This window comes from Eleutherodactylus coqui, chromosome 1 (genome assembly GCF_035609145.1).
Source record: "Eleutherodactylus coqui strain aEleCoq1 chromosome 1, aEleCoq1.hap1, whole genome shotgun sequence".
Taxonomy (NCBI): domain Eukaryota; kingdom Metazoa; phylum Chordata; class Amphibia; order Anura; family Eleutherodactylidae; genus Eleutherodactylus; species Eleutherodactylus coqui.
In genome coordinates, this window is record NC_089837.1 from 200,840,586 (window position 1) to 200,866,985 (window position 26,400).

A 26,400-nucleotide genomic window follows, 5' to 3' on the forward strand; every position below is an offset into this window, starting at 1 on the left:
GCACCTCCCCTGCTACCTTGCCCTCGGTACAGCGCCTTCTGCCACTAGCGCTGTCGGCTGGGAATTTTACCATCAGCTTGTCCGCAAGGGTCCTGTGGTATAGCAACACTCTCGAACCCCTTTCCTCTTCGGGAATGAGAGTGGGCAGGTTCTCCTTATAGCGTGGGTCGAGCAGTGTGTACACCCAGTAATCCGTTGTGGCCAGAATGCGTGCAACGCGAGGGTCACGAGAAAGGCATCCTAACATGAAGTCAGCCATGTGTGCCAGGGTACCTGTACGCAACACATGGCTGTCTTCACTAGGAAGATCACTTTCAGGATCCTCCTCCTCCTCCTCAGGCCATACACGCTGAAAGGATGACAGGCAATCAGCCGGTGTACCGTCAGCAGCGGGCCAAGCTGTCTCTTCCCTCTCCTCCTCATCCTCCTCATGCTCCTCCTCCTCCTCCTGTACGCGCTGAGAAATAGACAGGAGGGTGCTCTGACTATCCAGCGGCATACTGTCTTCCCCCGCCCCCGTTTCCGAGCGCAAAGCAGCTGCCTTTATGCTTTGCAGGGAATTTCTCAAGATGCATAGCAGAGGAATGGTGACGCTAATGATTGTAGCATCGCCGCTAACCACCTGGGTAGACTCCTCAAAATTACCAAGGACATGGCAGATGTCTGCCAACCAGGCCCACTCTTCTGAAAGGAATTGAGGAGGCTGACTCCCACTGCGCCGCCCATGTTGGAGTTGGTATCCCACTATAGCTCTACGCTGTTCATAGAGCCTGGCCAACATGTGGAGCGTAGAGTTCCACCGTGTGGGCACGTCGCACAGCAGTCGGTGCACTGGCAGCTTAAAGTGATGTTGCAGGGTGCGCAGGGTGGCAGCGTCCGTGTGGGACTTGCGGAAATGTGCGCAGAGCCGGCGCGCCTTTACGAGCAGGTCTGACAAGCGTGGGTAGCTTTTCAAAAAGGGCTGAACCACCAAATTAAAGATGTGGGCCAGGCATGGCACGTGCGTGAGGCTGCCGAGCTGCAGAGCCGCCACCAGGTTACGGCCGTTGTCACACACGACCATGCCCGGTTGGAGGCTCAGCGGCGCAAGCCAGCGGTCGGTCTGCTGTGTCAGACCCTGCAGCAGTTCGTGGGCCGTGTGCCTCTTATCGCCTAAGCTGAGTAGTTTCAGCACGGCCTGCTGACGCTTGCCCACTGCTGTGCTGCCACACCGCGCGACACCGACTGCTGGCGACATGCTGCTGCTAACACATCTTGATTGCGAGACAGAAGAGGAGGAGGAGGAGGAGGAGGGTGCTTTAGTGGAGGAAGCATACACCTCCGCAGATACCACCACCGAGCTGGGGCCCGCAATTCTGGGGGTGGGTAGGACGTGAGCGGTCCCAGGCTCTGACTCTGTCCCAGCCTCCACTAAATTCACCCAATGTGCCGTCAGGGAGATGTAGTGGCCCTGCCCGCCTGTGCTTGTCCACGTGTCCGTTGTTAAGTGGACCGTGGCAGTAACCGCGTTGGTGAGGGCGCGTACAATGTTGCGGGAGACGTGGTCGTGCAGGGCTGGGACGGCACATCGGGAAAAGTAGTGGCGACTGGGAACTGAGTAGCGCGGGGCCGCCGCCTCCATGATACTTTTGAAGGACTCAGTTTCCACAACCCTATACGGCAGCATCTCAAGGCTGATGAATTTTGCTATGCGGACGGTTAACGTTTGAGCGTGCGGGTGCGTGGCGGCGTACTTGCGCTTGCGCTCCAACAGTTGCGCAAGCGACGGCTGGACGGTGCGCTGAACTACACTGCTGGATGGGGCCGAGGACAGCGGAGATGAGGGTGTGGGTGCAGGCCATGAGGCGGTAGTGCCTGTGTCCTGAGAGGGGGGTTGCATCTCAGTGGCAGGTTGGGGCACAGGGGGAGAGGCAGGGGTGCAAACCGGAGGCGCTGAACGGCCTTCGTCCCACCTTGTGGGGTGCTTGGCCATCATATGTCTGCGCATGGTGGTGGTGGTGAGGCTGTTGGTGTTGGCTCCCCGGCTGAGCTTTGCGCGACAAAGGTTGCACACCACTGTTCGTCGGTCGTCAGGCGTCTCTGTGAAAAACTGCCAGACCTTAGAGCACCTCGGCCTCTGCAGGCTGGCATGGCGCGAGGGGGCGCTTTGGGAAATAGTTGGTGGATTATTCGGTCTGGCCCTGCCTCTACCCCTGGCCACCGCACTGCCTCTTGCAACCTGCCCTGCTGCTGCCCGTGCCTCCCCCTCTGAAGACCTGTCCTGTGTAGGCGTTGCACACCAGGTGGGGTCAGTCACCTCATCGTCCTGCTGCTCTTCCTCCGAATCCTCTGTGCGCTGCTCCCTCGGACTTACTGCCCTTACTACTACCTCACTGCAAGACAACTGTGTCTGATCGTCATCGTCCTCCTCACCCACAGAAAGTTGTTGAGACAGTTGGCGGAAGTCCCCAGCCTCTTCCCCCGGCCCCCGGGAACTTTCGAATGGTTGGGCATCAGTGACGATAAACTCCTCTGGTGGGAGAGGAACCGCTGCTGCCCAATCTAAGCAGGGGCCCGAGAACAGTTCCTGGGAGTGTTCCCGCTCCTGAGCAGGTGTCATTGTAGTGGAGTGAGGAGGCTGGGAGGAAGGAGGAGCAGCAGACAGAGGATTTGGATTTGCAGCAGTGGACGGCGCAGAACTGCGTGTTGACGATAGGTTGCTCGAAGCACTTTCTGCCATCCAGGACAGGACCTGCTCACACTGCTCATTTTCTAATAACCGTCTCCCGCGTGGACCCATTAATTGGGCGATGAATGTGGGGACGCCAGAAACGTGCCTCTCTCCTAATCGCGCAGCAGTCGGCTGCGACACACCTGGATCAGGAGCTCGGCCTGTGCCCACACCCTGACTTGGCCCTCCGCGTCCTCGGCCGCGTCCACGTCTTCTAGGCCTACCCCTACCCCTCAGTATGCTGTATTACCAGTGATTTGATTTCACAGGCAGGAAATAAATTGGCGCAAGACTGCAGGCCAAATATAATTTTTTCCCTTTTTTGAAAACGAAAGGCCCCACTGCCTCTAGTGAATGAATAATCTAACTTTAATAACTGTGCTGTGGCCCTGCTAATGTGTCACAGAACGTGAGGGTAGCAGAGTTATTATAACTCTGGCAGAGCAGGTATTTTTTTTTCCAAATTAAGGAAAGCAAATGGCGAAGCCAGGAGTAAAACGTAGCTGGGTGCGTCTGATTTTTAAACGTTGCACACGCAGCCGACACGTGTCCACCGCCCTTAGGACGGACAGAGGCAGGACAAATAGAATTTTTTTCAGTTTTTTTCCACCAAAAGGCAGCACTGCGTATATTCAATGAACATGAGAAGTTTAATAACTGTGCTGTGGCCCTGCTAATGTGGCACAGAACTTGAGGGTAGCAGAGTTATTAACTCTGGCAGAGCAGGTATTTTTTTTCCCAATTAAGGAAAGCAAATGGCGAAGCCAGCAGTAAACCGTAGCTGGGTGCGTCTGATTTTTTAAACGTTGCACACGCAGCCGACACGTACACACAGCCCTTAGGACGGACAGAGGCAGGACAAATAGATTTTTTTTCAGTTTTTTTCCACCAAAAGGCAGCACTGCGTATATTCAATGAACATGAGAAGTTTAATAACTGTGCTGTGGCCCTGCGAATGTGGCACAGAACGTGAGGGTAGCAGAGTTATTATAACTCTGGCAGAGCAGGTATTTTTTTCCCAACTAAGGAAAGCAAATGGCGAAGCCAGCAGTAAACCGTAGCTGGGTGCGTCTGATTTTTAAACGTTGCACACGCAGCCGACATGTACACACAGCCCTTAGGACAGACAGAGGCAGGACAAATAGTTTTATTTTCAGTTTTTTTCCACCAAAAGGCAGCACTGCGTATATTCAATGAACATGAGAAGTTTAATAACTGTGCTGTGGCCCTGCTAATGTGGCACAGAACTTGAGGGTAGCAGAGTTATTGTAACTCTGGCAGAGCAGGTTTTTTTTTCCAAATTAAGGAAAGCAAATGGCGAAGCCAGGAGTAAAACGTAGCTGGGTGCGTCTGATTTTTAAACGTTGCACACGCAGCCGACACGTGTCCACCGCCCTTAGGACGGACAGAGGCAGGACAAATAGAATTTTTTTCCACCAAAAGGCAGCACTGCGTATATTCAATGAACATGAGAAGTTTAATAACTGTGCTGTGGCCCTGCTAATGTGGCACAGAACTTGAGGGTAGCAGAGTTATTAACTCTGGCAGAGCAGGTATTTTTTTTCCCAATTAAGGAAAGCAAATGGCGAAGCCAGCAGTAAACCGTAGCTGGGTGCGTCTGATTTTTAAATGTTGCACACGCAGCCGACACGTGTCCACAGCCCTTAGGACGGACAGAGGCAGGTCAAATAGAATTTTTTTCACTTGTTTTACAAGCAAAAGGCCGCACTGCGTATATTCAATGAATAATAACTGTGTTGTGGCCCTGCCTACACAATTCTTTCCCTGCAGTATCAATGGAGGGTGCAATGCTCTGCAGAGGCGATTTTGAGAAGAAAAAAAATATGCAGCACAGCTAACAGCAGCCAGCACAGTACTGCACACGGTTAAACACTCTCCCTGCCTATGCAACACTTCTGTCCCTAATGCCGGGTGCAACACTCTGCAGAGGCGATTTTGAGAAAAAAAAAAATTGCCACTGCTAACAGCAGCCAACACACAGCTATCAGTGGCCCTAATAAGGACCTTTGGCGGTCTTGAAGCCTACACTAACTACAAATTCTTTCCCTACAGCAGCTCCAGTACAAACAGCACTGTCCCTCATCTAACTCACAAGGCATCTGAGGCGAGCCGCGGGAGGGGCCGACTTTTATATTCAGCGGACACCTGATCTCGCCAGCCACTCACAGCAGGGGGGTGGTATAGGGCTGGAACAACACAGGAGGAAGTTGTAATGCCTTCCCTGTCTTTCAATTGGCCAGAAAAGCGCGCTAACGTCTCAGGGAAGGAAGTGAAAGTAACCCGAACACCGCATGGTGTTCGTTACGAATAACGAACATCCCGAACACCCTAATATCCGCACGGATATCAAGTTCGGACGAACACGTTCGCTCATCTCTAGTCACCACCTGTGTTTTTGTAAGCAACCTTATAATACAGGAGACTTTTACGCATGGCGATATTATAATATGCATGCTAAGCGATAAATATCGATCCTGTATAATTAATCAGTAAAGGTTGCTTTGGTGGTTTGAAGAATTTATCCCTCTCATTGGATATTAGAAAGGAGAGCATGTATATTTAGATATATGTAGAGCAGTTATTATAATAGTATACACGCCATAATATTTTAAATTGATTTAATAAAAGTTAATTTTTAGTTCTTTTTAGTGATTCTGTATAGCCAGTGCTGGTTTAAATGAGGGCAACCTGCTGGCCTCCATTAATATGTGACTATGTGATATGGGTGGGCATTGGAGAAAGGTGTTGGCAGCTCAGGGACCCTACTTCATCTACTGCAGATATGATTACTGTTTCTTTCGTAAAGAAAATTATGGGGAATTCAACAAGCTTAATCAGACCTTGGATGTGACAGGGCTACCAATAAAAAGTACCATGTAAAGCACAATACCATTTTAAGGTGGATACAAAGCTCTCTATAAGAGGATTGTCTCCTGAAGATAACCTGCTTTTAAAAAGAATCTGGCATGGCAATCAGCTGATCACTGTGGAGCTGACTTTCCTAACCGGGATGATTAGCTACTTGTACCCAGGGCAGCCATGGCCAGCCACACATTCTCCCTGCACTGAATAACTGCCTATGTAATGCATAGGTATGCCGACTGCCAGAATGGGAGATCTTCTTACACAGCTGATCTCTGTTCTAGCACTGAGAGGGGTCCCACAGAGGTTTCCTCCACATAACATAGTAGGTCATATGAATAGGGGTTTTTGTGGTAACCCATATATCTGCAGTATCTCAGATCTTGTTTACATATTAAAAACTAAAATGATAACTTGTGTCTTACCTTGGGTGTCGGTGGGGATGAAATAGTCGGGGGTTGTTGGTCTAACAACATGAGAGGCTAAAAGAGAATTTATAATCCATCAGTGCTATTTACAGATAGTGAAATAGTACATTGTAGCAAAGAAAGCGAGACTGAACTTGCTGAGTGTTTAATTGCAATTGGTTACTTCCAGCCATGGATTCTTTCTACCCTCTTTCTGAGTTCATTAAAATCTGTCTTTCTGAAATCCAACCTTGAGGTCTGAGTTTCTCCCCTTGTTATCTAAAATTCAAGGATAGCATAATCACTGCCTCCTAAGGTCCCAGCCACACTTACTTTCTCAACCATTTTCTCCCTGTTGGTAAGAATTGGATCCAACATAGCAGATCCTGGTGCCTTAACACTCTGTGCTACACTAGGCCCAATATATTTGATAGTATTTAAAGAGATCAGGATGGATGAACACAGAACTGAAATACATGCTTAAAAGGAAGAAAAAGATGTTATCACATGGAAAGAGGGAGGCATATCTAAAGAAGAATATAACGTGCTATGCAGGAACTGCAGAGCACGAATATCTAGAACTAATAATGAAAAGAGACGTCCAAGACAGGACAAACTCAATAAAAATGATTTGGGGGTATGTCAAAAGACAAGTCAAAATAGTCAAAAATGATCCTGTGAAGGCTTTTAAATTCCTATTTTGGATTTGTTTTCTCTCAGAAAGTAAATGTAACATCAGCTGATCTTCCCTGTGCTATTGGGGAAATAAAGTAATTCAGGGTTTGTATAAACAGAGAGATGGTGAGGGAACACTTAGCTAACTTGAATTCAAATGTGCAGGTCCAGATGAATTACATCCTAGGATACTGTAGGTACCACTTGCCATAATCTTTGAAAATTCCTGGAGAACAGAAATCCCAGAAAATTGGAAAATAGCAAATGTTGTCCCTATCTTCAAAAAAGGGAAGAAGGTGGATCCAGGAAACTAAAGGCCTGTGAGCCTGACTTCTATAGCAGGAAAGATCTTTGAACATATTAAAGAGCATGAATGCAAGTCCTTGGATTAGAATGCAGTTAACTAGAGCCAGCATAAGTTTGTAACAAACAAGTCATGCCAGACAAATTTAAATTCCTTCTATGATAGAATCACGAACTGGGTTGATCAGGGAAATGCAGTGTATATAGTATATCTTGACTTCAGCAAAGCATCCGACAAAGTATCTCATACCATCTTTATTTTAAAAATGACCAAATATGGGATTGAAAAAGTAACTGATAGTTGGATTCACAACTAGCTGAGTGATCGTACTCAAAGAGTGGTCATAAATGGCTGCCCATTCAGTTCAAAAAATGTCTCAAGTGCGGTATCACAAGGCTCTTTCCTGGGCCCAGTGTTGTTCACCATTTTTATAAATGATCTAGATGAGAGAATTTAGGGGAAGCTGATCAAATTTTAAGACTACACAAAGCTAGGAGGGATAGCTAACACTAGAGAAGAGAGGATTCAAAAAGATCTAGACAAGTTTGAACAATGGGTGGCGACTAACAGAATGGTATTAAACTGGGAGAAATACAAAGTCCTATTTCTGGGTAAGGAAAATGAAAAAAGTAACGGCACATGTGAAGAAGACTTAAGTATGCTATTAGATCATAGACTGATCATGAGTTAACAGTGTGATGCTGCAGCAGTGTGATGCATTAAGAAAATCTAGAGTCTAGATCATGTGAGGTAATTACCCCCTCGAGCCTAACTGGGGCTGGGTAGGAGGGAGATCTTGATGACTCTGATGTAGGTGCTCTTTAACCCCTTCCCGCTCCATGACATACCGGTACGTCATGGAGTGGCGGGGTATGTATGAAGAGAGGTTGCGAGGTTGCGTTCATTACAGCTGACACCCACGGGCAATAGCCGCGATCAGCCGTTCGGACGATCACGGCTATTAACCATTTAAATGCGGCTGTCAATTCCGACAGCGGCATTTAAATCCCCCGAACGATGTTCATGGGATGCCTTACCAGATTGCCTATGAAGCCATCCCCGTGGGGTGTCTTGATAGACTGCCTGTTAAATTGCAGTATGACGTAATGCTCTAGCATTACGTCATACTGCAGGAGCAATCAAAGCATTGCATCTTAAAGTCCCCCAGGGGGACTTCAAAGTAAAGTAAAAAAAAAATCAATAACGTTTTTTTAATTGTAAAAAAAAAAAAGTTATAAAAGTTTAAATCACCCCCCTTTGCCATATCTATTATTAAAAAATCTAAATCCGTAAAGGTCCAATCTATCAAAGTAGTGCATTATTTTTCCCGCATGGTGAACGTTGTCCGAAAAAAAAAAATAAAGAACGCCAGAAATGCACTTTTTTAGTTACCCTGTCTTCCAGAAAAAACGCAATAAAAAGCGATCAAAAAGTCATATGTATTCCAAATTGATACTATTGGAAACTAAAGGACATCCCGCAAAAAATGAGCTCTTGCTCAACTAGGTCAAAGGAAAAATAAAAAAGTTATTGTGCGCACAAAATGACCGCAGAAAATAATTTAAAAAAAATGTCTTTGAAAAAAAAAGAGTAGTATAGTATGAAAAAACCTACACAAGTTTGGTATCATAGTAATCATACCAACCCATAGAATAAAGTTATCCTGTCGCTTTTGTTGCCGTTTGTGCGCCGTAGAAACAAGATGCACTAAAAGATGGCGAAATGTCGTTTTTTTTTTCATTTTACTCCACTTAGAATTTTTTAAAAGTTTTTCAGTACATTATATGGTACTTTAAATAGCACCCTTGAAAAATCCAACTCGTCCCGCAAAAAACAAGCCCTCATACAGCGATGTCGATTGATAAATTGATTTTTTTGAACGGGGGAGGAAAAAACGAAAATGGAAGAGAAAAAGGGGCCACGTCATTAAGGGGTTAAAAACCAGTGTTTACCCTGTTTATTCACATGTGCAAGTTTTGTTGCAGAAAATTCTGTGACAGTTCAGTATATCTGAATGGATTTATTTATATCTGAATGCAATCTATGTACATACATGCTGCTAAAATAAATCCATCCAGAGGTTGGGAATGGCGTTCCAGTTGAAAAAATTTCTGCAAAATATCTGCCATGTGTGAACATACCATAAGGGCGCCCACCCACTGGCGTTTGCGATTTTCGTGCGTGAAAAACGCAGCGTTTTCGCAGCGTGTTTTGCCGCGTTTTCGCGGCGTTTTCGCGGCTTTTCCATTAATTTCCATTAACTTTCATGGGTGCATTAGGAGAAAAATAAGGACACATATGCAACTGACAGTTCCTATGTTAAAAATCGCAACGCAACGCAAAAAAAAACGCCAGTGGACAGGAGTACATTCAATTCTAATTGCTCTTGAGAAAAAACGCAAAACGCAAAGAAAAAAAAATCGCCAGTGGGTGGGCACCCTTAGGCTGTATTTATATAGGTATAATATATGCACTTTATTTTTAGTGCAATTTCCAATAGAATTTTGTCCCACTTTGCTTAGTAAATCTGTCCCAATAATTTTTACACGGGAATGTTACATTGCATATAGAACTTGAGACTCTTACCCACTTGCGTTTTTTTAACGCTGCGATATCGCTGCCTTTTTCTAATGTTGTTGTCAATGGGACTTTCTAATGTTAAAAACGCATCGCACAAAAATCGCACAAACTTGCCATGCGTTTTTAACATTAGAAAGTCCCATTGCGATATCGCAGCATTAAAAAACGCAAGTGGGTAAGAGCTCTTATGAGGTCAGGATCAGCCATCACCCTAGGTATAGTTGTCATCTTTTGGTTGGAGACTGACTTTTGGCTTTCAATTTTTTGACATTTTTGAAATCATACCTGAACAGATGACTCCAGCATCATCACTGTGAGCACAATTGTGGCTGCCCCATCCTCTGTGGCTGCACTGCCACAAGTATTGTTCACCTCCATAACAATGCACGTCATCAAGCAGAATACTGCCAGAACCTTGTCCAAAATATGCATTACTTAAGGCGGAGGTTGCATATCCACAGTTCATCTGTCTGCATACAACATGTGCATTATTGATGTTCCAGTTATCATCGCACACCGTTCCCCATGCGTAGTTGTAATAGATCTCTACCCGTCCAGCACATCTATCGTAGCTACCAACAAGTCGCATGGAATAAAAGCCTGAAAATAGGAAAGAGCTTCATGAGAGACTTATTTTATATGTATATTGCATTAGAAAAAAATACAGTTATCCACCCTCCATTCCCTATATTTGCCCAAATACGTTTGCAGGTTGTTGAGAAATAATCCACAATGACCAACGTCACACTTCCAATGAGAGAGAGAGTTTCCACACAAACTAGAAAAATGGCTATGTAAAGATATTTTTTATTTTTGCCAAATCAGCCATTTTTTTCAAAAGTGTAAATGAGTCATATTGGTTGTCACTTTTGGCTTCCTATTTTGTAAAGTGATGAAATGCTAGGATACGGCACCACTTTATGATCAGTGGGGGTTTCATCCCCTGGGACCCCTATGCATCCCGAGAATGAAGGAGCTGCAGTGTTGCTTTAGCACCTCATCCCCTTGTAAGGTTTAACTGTGCAGCCTGTTTTCCCTTCTTGAGTGGCGCATCTTTCCAGTCCTCACAGTGAGTGGCAGTGCAGAGCAAGCAGAAGTAGCACTGCACGGCCCCACTTATCACAAAGTGATGGGATATACTAGTAATATACCATCACTTTGCAAGATAACAATACCACCTTAATATGGAAACATTATCATTCTCATTTTTTTAATATCAGTTGCATGTAAAAAACAAAAAATTCTTGAGTGCCATATTCTTCAATAAATATGGATTCGGCAGTGCAAGGTACTGGTGTATCTAGTCTCCACCAGAAGAATGGGCTGAGACAAGCTGCACGCCCGCAACTGATGCCCAAAACTTGATAGGCTGAGCTGGAGAATGCCTCTGCCCTCCTGTGTCCTGTGATACCAGGGTCCCATCTGTGCTCCTAGCTCCGCTGTGATACTTCCCCGGCAACCTTCTTCCCTACCAGCTCCGGCAGTGTCGGTCCCCCCACCTCCCCTGCATTGCCCCGCTGTCAATATCTCCGGGCGGCAACTCCTCAAGCCGGACCCACTGTGTGCTCCTAGCTCCGCTGTGATACTCCCCTCGGTGACCTTCTCTCCTGCCGGCATCGGCGCTGTAATTTCCTACCCACCTTCCGCCGCATTCACCTGTTATCACTGCCCCCCGGCCTTCTCAGGCACAGTCGGTCAGCCGCTGTCAGTCTCCTCGCCAGCCTCACATAATGGTTGCAATATGAGATGACAGCTAGAAGACTGACAGCACAGGAGGCAGGAAGGGGACAAGGGAGAGTGGCGGACAGGGTGAGTAACACAAGGCAGGAGATGAGATAATGGTCACTCATTATCCAGCCAAGCCAATCAAGTTGTGGGCGTCGGTTGTGGGGATGCAGCTTGTCTCCACCCATTCTTCTGGTGGAGACAAAATACCCCAGTACCACAGAGCAATACAGATTTATATAAGAGACTCTGCTATGGGTGAGTATTGGAGAAAGGTGTCAGCAGCTTAGGGACCCTCCATCTACTGCAGATATGATTACTGATTTTTTCTTAAAGAAAACTATGAGGGTTCCACCAAGCTTAATCAGAACTTGGATGTGGAAGAGTTGCGAATAAGAAGTACCACGCAGGGCACCATCCCATTATAAAGCTGTCCACAAAGTTTCTGTGAAGAGGATTGTCTCATGAAGATAACCTGCTTTTAAAAAAAGAAGCTGGCATGGCAATCAACTGATCTGTGGATCCGACTTTCCTAACCCTAATGATTAGCTACTTTTACCCAGGGCAGCCATGGCCAGCCACACATTCTCCATGCACTGAATATCTGCCTATGTAATGTATAGGTATGCCAAATGCCAGAATAGGAGATCTTCTTACACAGCAGACCTCTGTTCTAGCACTGAAAGGGGTCCCACAGCGGTTTCCTCCATAGTAGGTCATATGAACAGGGGTTGTTGTGGTCACCTATCTATCTGCAGTATCCCATATCATGTTTACATATTAAAAACTAAAATGATAACTTGTGTCTTACCTTGGGTGGGGTTGAAGTAGTCAGGGATTGTAGTCGGGGGTTCATGAGTGGCTAAAAGGGAGTTTATAATCCATCAGTGCAATTTACAGATAGTGAAATATTACATTAGCAAAGACAGTGAGACTGAATTTGGTGAGTGTTTAATTGCCATTGGTTCCTTGCACCCCACTGTATTGGGTGCAAATGTTTAGTTAGTTAAAACCACCGAACCGCTACTAATGTGCATACAAAGATACATGCTTATTTCCAAAGTGGTGGCATCATGTGCATGTGCGAGTATGTTGGGGTACCCAGATAGTACCCAGATAGCCTCTTCTAAACAGTTCAAGAGAAAGCTTTGCGTTCAAAGAAGCAATTCTACACTGCATATGTGTGGACAAGACATGGGAAAGAAAAGCAAGAAACAAGGCATGGTATAATAAAGAACTGTCTTATCTCCGCAGAAAATTGCTGTGAGGTATTTAGGTTTTTTATTTTCTAAAGGATCCCTTGTAAAGTATTGACTGGTGTTAATGTATGGGACACTATTTTACCAGTATAATATGATTGCTGGACAGTACAGAATTGTTATTTAGTCTGTGTGGAAGTGTTCTTTGACCAACTTGTGGCACTGTTATTTGGAGCCATAGTGTATGGCACTGATACTTGTACACTGCAGGAATAACCATACCATGTGGTGCCTAACAGTACACAGTATATCCAGGGCTGATGTAAAGGAGGACACCCTGGTGGCCTCCACCATTATTAATAGACTGTGCTATGGATGGGTATTGGAGAAAGGTGCCAGCAGCTCAGGGACCCTCCTCCATCTACTGCAGATATGATTACTGTTTTATGGGGTATACAATAAGCTTAATCAGATCTTGGATGTGACAGAGTTGCCATCAAAAAGTACCACGCAGGGCACCATCCCATTATAAAGCTGGTCACAAAGCTTTCTTTAACCTCTTAACAGCACAGGATGTAAATGTACGTCCTGGCTGCGGGATACGTAACGCAACAGGACATACACTTACGTCTTGTGGAAAGCACGAGATCAGAATAGATCCCACATTATCCGACGCAACAGCGGGGGTGCATCGGGTGAGCGATCCCCGCTGTTAACCGCTTCCCTGCCGCTATTTATGTAGATCACAGCATGCAAAGGGTTCACAGAGGGAGAGCGCTCCCTCTGTGATGTCATCGGACTCTTGCGATGTAATTGTGAAGAGTCGATGAGTTGCCATGGCAACAGGATGCCAGCTACAGGCGCCCTGCATTGCCATTGCCTATAATCGTTAATACAAGCGATAAGGCACTGCAGGACAGAATTCCTACAATGCTTTATCATAGTGATCATAGGTGTAATTGTACAAGTCCCCTACAGGGACATAAAAATTGTAAAAAAAAAATAAGTAACTTTTTTTGTGCTTTTTTCCCATATTACATTATTTTTAACAATTGAAATCCCACATATTTGGTATCGCCGTATTTGTAACGACACGTAAAATAAATTGAACATCCTGCACGGCACAAAGCCTTAAAAAAAACCTAAAAAATGCATAACTTTTTCATTTTGCCTCCCAAAACACGTAATAAAAGTGATCAAAAAACCTGTATGTACCTAAATATAGTACCAATAAAAACTTCAGCTTGTCTTGCAAAAAATAATCCCACAAAACGTTTGTCCATGGAAAAATAAAAGAGCTATAGGACTTTGAATGCAGCAATTTAAAAAAAATAATAATTAAAAAAAAAAGGGGTTTTATTGCGGAAAAGTCGAAAAACCTAAAAAAAAATAAGAATTTTGTTATCGTTGTAATTGTTCTGACCATCAAAAAAAAAAAAAGTGTCATTTATGCTGCGTGATTAACACTGTAAAAAATCTATGGCAGAATTGGTGTGTTTTCTCTCCCTTCTTTCATGAAAACATTAATAAAAGTTTTACAATATATTCTGTATAGCAAAAAAAGGCAGTAATAAAAACTTCAGTTCACCACGCAAAAAACAAGCCCTCATACGGCTGTGTCGATGGAAAAAAAAAAGGATATGGCTTTTGAGGAATGAAGATGAAATTCCGCCAAAAATTGTTGCGTCCTTAGGGCGCCCACCCACTGGCGTTTTTTTACCTGCGTTTTGCGTTTTGCGTTTTTCCTGCACAGGCATAGAGATAACATGTGCTCCTGTCCACTGGTGTTTTTTTTGCGTTGCGTTTGCGTTTTTAACATAGGAACTGTCAGTTGCATATGTGTCCTTATTTTTCTCCTAATGCACCCATGAAAGTCAATGGAAATTAATGGAAAAGCCGCGAAAACGCCGCGAAAAACGCCGCGAAAAACGCGTGGAAAAATCGCGGTAAACGCGGCGAAAACGCAAACGCCAGTGGGTGGGCGCCCTTATGCCCAAAATTGGCATTTCCTTAAGGGGTTAAAGAGAGTTGTCTTATGCAGATAATCCGCCTTTTAAAAAGAAGCTGGCATGGTAATCAGCTGATCACTGTGGATCCGACTCTCCTAACCCCGATAATTAGCTGCTTTTACCCTGGGCAGCCATGGCCAGCCACACATTCTCCCTACACTGAATATCAGCTGCGTAATGCATAGGTATGGTGACTGCCAGAATAGGAGATCTTCTTACACAGCAGCTCTCTGTTCTAGCACTGAGAGGGGTCCCACAGAGGTTTCCTCTATATAACATGGTAGGTCATATGAACAGGGGTTGTTTTGGTCACCTATATATCTGCAGTATCCCAGATCTTGTTTGCATATTAAAAACTAAAATGATAACTTGTGTCTTACCTTGGGTGTCGGTGGGGATGAAGTAGTCGGGGGGTGTAACTTCATGATGAGAAGCTAAAAGAGAGTTTATAATCTATCAGTGCAATTTCCATTTTAATGAAATATTACATTACCAAAGACACTGAGACTAAACTTGGTGAGTGTTTAATTGCCATTGGTTCCTTGCACCCCACTGCCCACAAAATGTTTCGTTAGTTAAAACCACCGAACCGCTACTAATGTGCATACAGAGATACATGCTTATTCCACAGTGGTGGCATCATGTGCATGTGTGAGTATGTGGGGGTCCTAGTACCCAGATAGCCCCTTCTGAGCAGTTCAAGAGAAAGCTTTGTGTTCAAAGAAGCAATTCTACCTGCATGCCGATATATTATTGAGCATACAGTGAGTTCCCTCTAGTAGCAGCTACAAGCAAACAAAAGTTTATCCTTTAACCCATCGAAGGACTAAGCACCGCAAATTTATGATGCTTGGTCCTGGGCTTTAATCCTGACTGATAGTAAACATCTAGTGCAGGATTAACACTTTTCAATACACTGTCTGACATCTAAAGACATTCTGATTGAAGGCTGTACGGCTCCCATGTCGGAAGACATCAGGCAGGGTATTCTTACTGTAGATTACTGGCCGCTCTGTTGTCGGGTGGCCTCTCCAGCATGTCCCATACCGCAGTGCTGGCTCTAGCCAGCAGATGGTCATTGTATAATGGCAGAAGGAGAAAGCCCCCTAGAAAACCCTGAATCCAAAATTGATTGCAAGGGGTTAAAGCTTCTATTCCTGTAATTAAGCAGATGGTTGGGTCTTCAGCTGTTAATCACAGCCAAGCACCAGGAGGAGAAGGCAACCACTTTCAACAGCTCCTGCTTTCTCCCTTGCAGACGACATAGCATTTAGGGTGACTACCCACTAGAGTTTTTTTTCCCCTGCGAAATACGCTGCATTTTTTTTCTGCAGGGGTCTATGGGACTTGTAATGTTAAAATCACGATCGTGCAAAATCGCAATTTACCGCAAAATTTAAACATTACAAGCCCCATAGACCCCTGCAGAGAAAAAAATGCTGCAAATTTCGCAGGGAAAAAAAACTCTAGTGGGTAGTCACCCTTAATGAGTGCTATGTTGGGAGGAGATAAAGCAGAAGTGTCTTTTTGGTTATTCGACCTGGCGATCACGTGATGACATCATTGGGGATGTATATGGTAAAAGAAAATAGTTACAAAAATAATTTAATAAAAAATTACAGAATAGACTAAAAATATATATGTAAAAAAAAGGACCCACCACTGACGCTAACCAAAACCATTGCCATATGCACCCTGTAATACGAGACTATACAAATTATATATCAAAACATATGAAAGAAAATTAGGAACCCATTCCTGTTCTTTTCTTTTAGTGTAATTATACTAATTATAAAAAATGTTAAAAAAAATTGGTTTTTAACTTTTTACCCCCAAGCTAAGTTAAAATGAAAAAAAAAATCAATGGAGAAATATATGTCATGTTAAAACACTGTAAAATTTTGCTAGCTGAAAAAAATAAGGCAGTAAAACCAACATATAGGTAAAAAAGTGTCTGCTGATTTTGGACCAAAATACCTTAGTCCTTAAAGGGGTTGTCCCGAGGCAGCAAGTGGGTCTATACACTTCTGTATGGCCATATTAATGCACTTTGTAATATACATTGTGTATTAATTATGAGCCATACAGAAGTTATAAAAAGTTTTATACTTACCTGCTCCGTTGCTGGCGTCCTCGTCTCCATGGTGCCGACTAATTTTCGCCCTCCGATGGCCAAATTAGCCGCGCTTGCGCAGTCCGGGTCTTCCCCTCTTCTCTATGGGGCTCCGTGTAGCTCCGTGTAGCTCCGCCCCGTCACGTGCCGATTCCAGCCAATCAGGAGGCTGGAATCGGCAATGGACCGCACAGAAGCCCTGCGGTCCATGAAGACAGAGGATCCCGGCGGCCATCTTCAGCAGGTGAGTATGAAGACGCCGGACCGCCGGGATTCAGGTAAGCGCTGTGCGGGTGGTTTTTTTAACCCCTGCATCGGGGTTGTCTCGCGCCGAACGGGGGGGGGGGGTTTAAAAAAAAAAAAAACCCGTTTCGGCGCGGGACATCTCCTTTAAGGGGTAAAAAGGGTTGGCCACCTTCTAATATCTTTTATAGAGGTGTAGGAATTACATTTATAGGCGAAGTAAGTGTGTTTTACCAGCACAGCCCAAAACATCCCATTTTTTACAGTACTGCCCTTTCCTGAAGCACCATCAGACCTACTACCAAAATTTGGCACCTGTCCATAACATGGGCACTGATGGAGCAACATGTGACCTGATCCATCTATCAGCAACCTTCATTAAACAAAGTTGCACACAATATTGCACATACATTACTTTCGAATGTGTTGGATATTGGAGTCCGCTGATGGATGAGTCAAGTCACATTCCCCTACATCATCGGCCATGTCATGGATAGGAGTTCAATGCTGGTGAGTGAGATAGTCTTTAAGGACAGAATGGCGCTGTAAAATGTAAAGTTTTGGGCTGCGCTGTTTGTAAAACATATTTGCATCTGTAAAAATGTATCAAGCGCAGCCAATCCTTCTGACTCTATAGATGTATGAAGAGAATCAGGAGATCTGGAGCCCTTTATCAGAAGAACAGAGCTCTGACCCCTGTAAGAATTTTGAACCTATTTAAAGTTAAATGGGTTGTCTGGATTCTATACAATTTTTCAAGCATAGATCCAACTCTGTGTAAACAATAAAAGTAGCATTACTTTCCCGTCCTCAGCTATGGGGATCCAGTGCTGCATCCCGGTTTTGTTTTAAAATGGAAACCATCTGACCGCTGTAGACTATGATTGGGATTGTAACAAAGAAGTCTAATCTAATTCCCTTCTATGACAGAATCACTGACTGGGTTGATCAGAGAAATGCGGTGGATATAGTATATCTTAACTTCAGCAAAGTATTTCACAAAATTCCCCATACCAACTTTATTGAAAAATTGTCAAATAAGACAACTAACTGGTTGAGTGATTGTACTCAAAGAGTGGTTAAAAATGGCCACACATCCAATTGGAAGAATGTATCAAGTGGGCCACCACAAGGCTCTGTCCTAGGCCCAGTGTTGTTCAACATTTTCATAAATGATTTAGATTAGGGAATTGCAAAAAATAAGGCTGAGAGGAGACTTAATAGCTGTCTACAAATATCTGAAGGGCTGTCACAGTGCAGAGGGATCAGCCCTATTCTCATTTGCATAAGGAAAGATTGGAAGCAATGGGATGAAACTGAAAGGGAAGAGACAAAGATTAGGTATTAGAAAAACTTTTTAACAATGAGGGTGATTGATGAGTTGAACAGGTTGCTATGGGAGGTGATGAGTTCTCCTACAATGGAAGTCTTCAAACAGAAGCTGGACAGAATCATAGATATCAGTATGGAATGATTTAGTGAATCCTGCATTGAGCAGGGGGTTGGACCTGATGACAATGAAAGTTCCCTCTAACACTGCAATTCTATAACTTTTAAGCTACTCCAGAGCCCAGGATGTATGCACTATAGAGGAAGACCATACAACTGTTATGGGGCCCCTAGAGGTAACGCTAGCTCTGATTGAATCATCTCTATTGCTGCTGTGTAGCGAGAACATATGCAGGACCTTCCTCCAAATACAAACTGCATTGTTAGCAAACAACAATGTATAGAATTGGCCCAAAGGACATTTTGAACGGCATTTAAAACTAGACACAATCACTAGGCACTTCTGTCATGGGTGGCACCATAATTGTGGGGGGGCATTTAAGTTTTTTCTATGGGCCCCCATGTCATCTATGTACGCCACTGTCTAGACCCCAAAGAGATATTACAAGAATACTATCAATAATCCCTAAGCTACTCAAGATGTGTGATGCAATGCATGTCGAAACTTGGAAAAGTGAGCCTAATAGTCGGCTGTCCACGGGCGGTGCGATATACCGCCGCTGGAGCTGCCGTGGGGGAGCAATAATGTCAAAGCGATTTTATGCTTGTGTACATCAGGCTGTGCTTTCCATCATTATCCTAAGGAAAGCATTCATTGCGTTACCCGCGTGCGAATTATCGCTGTGAGTAACACGGTGAAATATCGCCCTCGGACAGAAGGCCTGGGGGTGGGTAGGAGGGAAGGTTCGATAACTCCAATGAAGGCACTCTCTAAAAGTCCTGCGTTTACCGTGTTTGTTGACATGTGACAGTTTTGTTGCTGAAAATTCTGTGACGCTTCCGTATATTTGAATGGAGTTGGTAACAATCTATTTACATACATGGTGCTAAAATAAATCCATCCATAGGTTTGTAACTGTGTTTGAGTTAAATACATTTCTGCAAAATATCAGCCATGTGTGAACATTAGAGATGAGCGAGCACCAAAATGCTCGGGTGCTCGTTATTCGGGACGAACTTTTCGCGATGCTCGAGGGTTCGTTTCGAGTAACGAACCCCATTGAAGTCAATGGGCGACCCGAGCATTTTTGTATTTCGCCGATGCTCGCTAAGGTTTCCTTGTGTGAAAATCTGGGGAAATTCAAGAAAGTGATGGGAACGACACAGCAACGGATAGGGCAGGCGAGGGGCTACATGTTGGGCTGCATCTCAAGTTCACAGGTCCCACTATTAAGCCACAATAGCGGCAAGAGTGGGCCCCCCCCCCCTCCCAAAAACTTTTACTTCTGAAAAGCCCTCATTAGCATGGCATACCTTAGCTAAGCACCACACTACCTCCAACAAAGCACAATCACTGCCTGCATGACACTCCACTGCCACTTCTCCTGTGTTACATGCTGCCCAACCGCCCCCCTTCCCCCCCATAGCGCACACCAAAGTTTCCCTGCGCAGCCTTCAGCTGCCCTAATGCCTCACCACCCTCATGTCTATTTAGAAGTGCGTCTGCCATGAGGAGGAACCGCAGGCACACACTGCAGAGGTTGGCACGGCTAGGCAGCGACCCTCTTTAAAAGGGGCGGGGCGATAGCCCACAATGCTGTACAGAAGCAATGAGAAATATAATCCTGTGCCACCGCCATCAGGAGCTGCACACGTGGGCATAGCAATGGGGAACCTATGTGTCACACACTATTCATTCTGTCAAGGTGTCTCTGCATGCCCCAGTCAGACCGGGCTTTTTAATTCATAGACACAGGCAGGTACAACTCCCTATTGTGAAGTCCCTGTCGACCGACAGCATGGGTGGCTTCCTGGAACCCACCGGCGGTACATAAAAATATCCCATTGCAGTGCCCAACACAGCTGAGGTAGTAATGTCGTGCTTAATGCAGGTGGGCTTCGGCCCACACTGCATGCCCCAGTCAGACTGGGGTTCTTTACAAGTGGACGCAGATGCATTTATAATTCCCTGTGGACCCACAGCATGGGTGGGTGCCAGGAAGCCACCGGCGGTTCATAGAAATATCCAATTGCATTGCCCAACACAGCTGAGGTAGTAATGTCGTGCTTAATGCAGGTGGGCTTCGGCCCACACTGCATGCCCCAGTCTGACTGGGATTCTTTACAAGTGGAAACAGATGCATTTATAATTCCCTGTGGACCCACAGCAGGGGTGGGTGCCAGGAAGCCACCGGCGGTACATAGAAATATCCCATTGCATTGCCCAACACAGCTGAGGTAGTAATGTCGTGCTTAATGCAGGTGGGCTTCGGCCCACACTGCATGCCCCAGTCTGACTGGGGTTCTTTACAAGTGGAAACAGATGCATTTATAATTCCCTGTGGACCCACAGCAGGGGTGGGTGCCAGGAAGCCACCGGCGGTACATAGAAATATCCCATTGCATTGCCCAACACAGCTGAGGTAGTAATGTCGTGCTTAATGCAGGTGGGCTTCGGCCCACACTGCATGCCCCAGTCAGACTGGGGTTCTTTAGAAGTGGACAGATGTAGGTTAAACTCCGTGTGCACCTACAGCATGGGTGGCTCCCTGGAACCCACCGGCGATACACAAAAATATCCCATTGCATTGCCCAACAGAGCAGATGTAACGTCAGCTGTAATGCAGGTGGGCTAAAAATTCATTTGATTACACTGTAGGCGAGGGCCCACAAAAATTGCTGTATCAACAGTACTAATGTACATCCAAAAAATTGGCCATGGCCAACCAAGAGGGCAGGTGAAACCCATTAATCGCTTTGGTTAATGTGGCTTAAGTGGTAACTAGGCCTGGAGGCAGCCCAGTTTAACGAAAAATTGGTTCAAGTTAAAGTTTCAACGCTTTTAAGAGCATTGAAACATATAAAAATTGTTTCGAAAAATTATATGAGTGAGCCTTGTGGCCCTAAGAAAAATTGCCCGTTCAGCGTGATTACGTGAGGTTTCAGGAGGAGGAGCAGGAGGAGGAGGAGGAATATTAGACACAGATTGATGAAGCAGAAATGTCCCCGTTTTGGATGGTGAGAGAGAACGTAGCATCCATCCGCGGGTGCAGCCTACGTATTGCTTACGTATCGCTGCTGTCCGCTGGTGGAGAAGAGAAGTCTGGGGAAATCCAGGCTTTGTTCATCTTGATGAGTGTAAGCCTGTCGGCACTGTCGGTTGACAGGTGGGTACGCTTATCCGTGATGATTCCCCCAGCCACACTAAACACACTCTCTGACAAGACGCTAGCCGCAGGACAAGCAAGCACCTCCAGGGCATACAGCGCGAGTTCAGGCCACGTGTCCAGCTTCGACACCCAGTAGTTGTAGGGGGCAGAGGCGTCACGGAGGACGGTCGTGCGATCGGCTACGTACTCCCTCACCATCCTTTTACAGTGCTCCCGCCAACTCAGCCTTGACTGGGGAGCGGTGACACAGTCTTGCTGGGGAGCAATAAAGCTGGCAAAGGCCTTGGAGAATGTTCCCCTGCCTGCGCTGTACATGCTGCCTGATCTCTGCGCCTCCCCTGCTACCTGGCCCTCGGAACTGCGCCTTCTGCCACTAGCGCTGTCGGATGGGAAGTTTACCATCAGTTTGTCCACCAGCGCCCTGTGGTATAGCATCATTCTCGAACCCCTTTCCTCTTCGGGAATGAGAGTGCAAAGGCTCTCCTTATACCATGGATCGAGCAGTGTGTACACCCAGTAATCCGTAGTGGCCAGAATGCGTGTAACGCGAGGGTCACGAGAAAGGCATCCTAACATGAAGTCAGCCATGTGTGCCAGGGTACCTGTACGCAACACATGGCTGTCCTCACTAGGAAGATCACTTTCAGGATCCTCCTCCTCCTCCTCCTCCTCCTCAGGCCATACACGCTGAAAGGATGACAGCCCAGCAGCATGTGTACCCTCACCAGTGGGCCAAGCTGTCTCTTCCCCCTCCTCCTTATCCTCCTCAACGCGCTGAGATATAGACAGGCGGGTGCTCTGACTATCCAGCGACATACTGTCTTCCCCCGGCTCTGTTTCCGAGCGCAAAGCATCTGCTTTTATGCTTTGCAGGGAACTTCTCAAGATGCATAGCAGAGGAATGGTGACGCTAATGATTGCAGCATCGCCGCTCACCACCTGGGTAGACTCCTCAAATTTTCCAAGGACCTGGCAGATGGCTGCCAACCAGGGCCACTCTTCTGTAAATAATTGAGGAGGCTGACTCCCACTGCGCCGCGCAAGTTGGAGTTGGTATTCCACTATAGCTCTACGCTGCTCATAGAGTCTGGCCAACATGTGGAGCGTAGAGTTCCACTGTGTGGGCACGTCGCACAGCAGTCGGTGCACTGGCAGATTAAACCTATGTTGCAGTGTCCGCAGGGTGGCAGCGTGCGTGTGGGATTTGCGGAAATGTGCGCAGAGCTGGCGCACCTTTCCGAGCAGGTATGACAAGTGGGGGTAGCTTTTCAGAAAGCGCTGAACCACCAAATTAAAGACATGGGCCAGGCATGGCACGTGCGTGAGGCTGCCGAGCTGCAGAGCCGCCACCAGCTTACGGCCGTTGTCACACACGACCATGCCCGGTTGGAGGCTCAGCGGCGCAAGCCAGTGGTCGGTCTGCTCTGTCAGACCCTGCAGCAGTTCCTGGGCCGTGTGCCTCTTCTCTCCTAAGCTGAGTAGTTTCAGCACGGCCTGCTGACGCTTGCCCACCGCTGTGCTGCCACACCGCGTGACACCGACTGCTGGCGACGTGCTGCTGACACATCTTGATTGCGAGACAGAGGTTGCGTTGGAGGAGGAGGAGGAGGAGGAAGGTGCTTTAGTGGAGGAAGCATACACCGCCCCAGATACCACCACCGAGCTGTGGCCCGCAATTCTGGGGGTGGGTAGGACGTGAGCGGTCCCAGGCTCTGACTCTGTCCCAGCCTCCACTAAATTCACCCAATGTGCCGTCAGGGAGATATAGTGGCCCTGCCCGCCTGTGCTTGTCCACGTGTCCGTTGTTAAGTGGACCTTGGGAGTAACCGCGTTGGTGAGGGCGCGTACAATTTTGCGGGAGACGTGGTCGTGCAGGGCTGGGACGGCACATCGGGAAAAGTAGTGGCGACTGGGAACCGAGTAGCGCGGGGCAGCCGCCGCCATCATGCTTTTGAAAGCCTCCGTTTCCACAAGCCTATACGGCAGCATCTCCAGGCTGATCAATTTTGCAATGTGCACGTTTAACGCTTGAGTGTGCGGGTGCGTGGCGTCGTACTTGCGCTTGCGCTCAAACTGTGGCACTAGCGACGTCTGGACGCTGCGCTGAGAGACATTGCTGGATGGGGCCGAGGACAGCGGAGGTGAGGGTGTGGGTGCAGGCCAGGAGACGGTAGTGCCTGTGTCCTCAGAGGGGGGTTGGATCTCAGTGGCAGGTTGGGGCACAGGGGGAGAGACAGTGGTGCAAACCGGAGGCGGTGAACGGGCATCATCCCACCTTGTGGGGTGCTTGGCCATCATATGCCTGCGCATGCTGTTGGTGGTGCCTCCCCAGCTGATCTTGGCGCGACAAAGGTTGCACACCACTGTTCGTCGGTCGTCAGACGTCTGTGTGAAAAACTGCCACACCGTAGAGCACCTTGACCTGTGCAGGGTGGCATGGCGCGAGGGGGCGCTTTGGGAAACAGTTGGTTGATTATTCGGTCTGGCCCTGCCTCTACCACTGGCCACCGCACTGGCTCGGCCTGTGCCCACACCCTCACTTGGCCCTCCGCGTCCTCGGCCGCGTCCACGTCCTCTAGGCCTACCCCTACCCCTCAGCATGCTGTATTACCAGTGATTTGATTTCCCAGGCAGGAAATAAATTGGCGCAAGCCTGCAGGTCAAATATAATTTTTTCGCTTTTTTGCAAAGGGAAGGCCCCACTGCGTATATTCAATGAACAATACGTTTAATAACTGTGGTGTGGCCCTGAAAAAGTGTCACACAACTTTAGTTTAGCAGAGTTATTAACTCTGGCAGAGCAGGTATTTGCCAGTCAGGAAAGACAATGGCGCAAGCCTGCAGTAAACCGTAGCTGGTTGCGTCTGATTTTTGTACGTTGTCCACGCAGCACACACGTACACGGAGACCTTAGGACTGACACAGGCAGGCCAAATATAATTTCTTTTCCTTTTTTGCAAAGGGAAGGACCCACTGCGTATATTCAATGAACAATAACTTTTAGAACTGTAGTGTGGTCCTGAAAAAGTGACACACAACTTTAGTGTAGCAGAGTTATTAACTCTAGCAGAGCAGGTATTTGCCAGTCAGGAAAGACAATGGCGCAAGCCTGCAGTAAACCGTAGCTGGTTGCGTCTGATTTTTGTACGTTGTCCACGCAGCACAAACGTACACGGAGACCTTAGGACTGACACAGGCAGGCCAAATATAATTTATTTTCCTTTTTTGCAAAGGGAAGGACCCACTGTGCCTATTCAATGAACAATAACTGTGTTGTGGCCCTGCCTACACAATTCTGTCCCTGTAGTATCAATGGAGGGTGCAATGCTCTGCACAGACGATTTTTAGAAAAAAAAAAATATGCAACACTGCTAACAGCAGCCAGCACAGTACTGCACACGCTTAAATTTGGCCCTAGAAAGGACCATTGAGGTTCTTGAAGGCTACACTCACTCCTAACACTCTCCCTGCCTATGCACCACTTCTGTCCCTAATGCCGGGTGCAATGCTCTGCACTGCCGATTTTGAGAAAAAAAACACAAAAAACACTGCTAGCAGCAGCCTGCACACAGGTAGATGTGGCCCTAAGAAGGACCTTTAGGGTTCTTGAAGCCTACACTGACTCCTAACGCTATCCCTACAGCAGCACCAGCACGATAGTACTTTCCCTCAGCTAACTCACAAGGCATGTGTGGCGAGCCGCGGGAGGGGCCGACTTTTATACTCGGGTGACATCTGATCCTCCCAGCCACTCACTGCAGGGGGGTGGTATAGGGCTTGAACGTCACAGGGGGAAGTTGTAATGCCTTCCCTGTCTTTCAATTGGCCAGAAAAGCGCGCTAACGTCTCAGAGAGGAAACTGAAAGTAACCAGAACACCGCGTGGTGCTCGTTACGAGTAACGAGCATCCCGAACACCCTAATATTCGCACGAATATCAAGCTCGGACGAGTACGTTCGCTCATCTCTAGTGAACATACCATAAGGCTGCATTTATATTGGTGTAATATATGCACTATACTTTTGCCACAATTTTCAATAGAATTTTGCCCCACTTTGCTTAGTAAATCTGTCCCAATAGACTTTCTGCATGCTTTAAGCAAAGTAAAATGAATCACAGTAACATATGTCTGCAAATTTCACAGAGGACTGTTCCATTGTATAAAGACTTATGAGGTTGAGATCAGCTAGAGTTGTTTTAGGTTGGAGATTGACTTTAAGCTTTCAGTTTTTCATCATTTCTGAAATCCTACCTGAACAGATGACTCCAGCATCCTCATGGTGACTACAATCATGGTAGCCCCATCCTCTGTGACTGCACTGCCACAAGTATTGTTCACCTCCTGAACAACGAACGTCATCGAGCAGAATACTGCCAGAACCTGGTCCAAAATATGCTTGATTTAAGGCGGAGGTTGCATATCCACAGTTCATCTGTCTGCATACAATATGTGCATTATTGATGTTCCAAACATCATCGCACACCGTTCCCCATGCGTAGTTGTAATAGATCTCTACCCGTCCAGCACATCTATCGTAGCCACCAACAAGCCGCATGGGATAAATGTCTAAAAAAAGAAAGAGCTTTATGAAAGATTTATTTTATATTTCATTAGAAAAGAATTTCAGTTATTTATCCTCTGATCACTATATTTGCCCAAATACATGTGCAGGTTGTTGTGATAATCCACAATGACTAACGTCACACTTCCACAGCATGACTATCTTTTGCTGCTGATTCTTTCCACCATAAGGGAATTGGCTGCTTTAAAGCACCATTCACTTATATTGTACTGTATTTCAACTCACATACCACAGCAATTTTGTAATGTGTGAACTCCCCCACAGACATAGAAACTATACCAGCACTAATCACACCCAAATACATATATACGTCTCTGCACAAAACTTGGGAAAGCAGAGCAAGAAACAAG

The 26,400-nt window shown here is 46.3% G+C and overlaps 1 protein-coding gene across 1 annotated transcript in view; it reads right to left on the reverse strand.

The window, feature by feature from the left end:
- Positions 1–26,400, reverse strand: part of LOC136573863 (deleted in malignant brain tumors 1 protein-like) — a 78,654-nt gene that overhangs the window by 45,725 nt on the left and 6,529 nt on the right. Inside the window, exons 3-7 of the mRNA XM_066574976.1 lie at positions 25,720–26,034; positions 14,873–14,926; positions 12,096–12,146; positions 9,845–10,159; positions 6,019–6,075 (exon numbers count right to left, since the gene is read on the reverse strand). Coding sequence (XP_066431073.1) covers positions 6,019–6,075; positions 9,845–10,159; positions 12,096–12,146; positions 14,873–14,926; positions 25,720–26,034 — 792 coding nt within the window. The remainder of the gene's footprint in view (positions 1–6,018; positions 6,076–9,844; positions 10,160–12,095; positions 12,147–14,872; positions 14,927–25,719; positions 26,035–26,400) is intronic.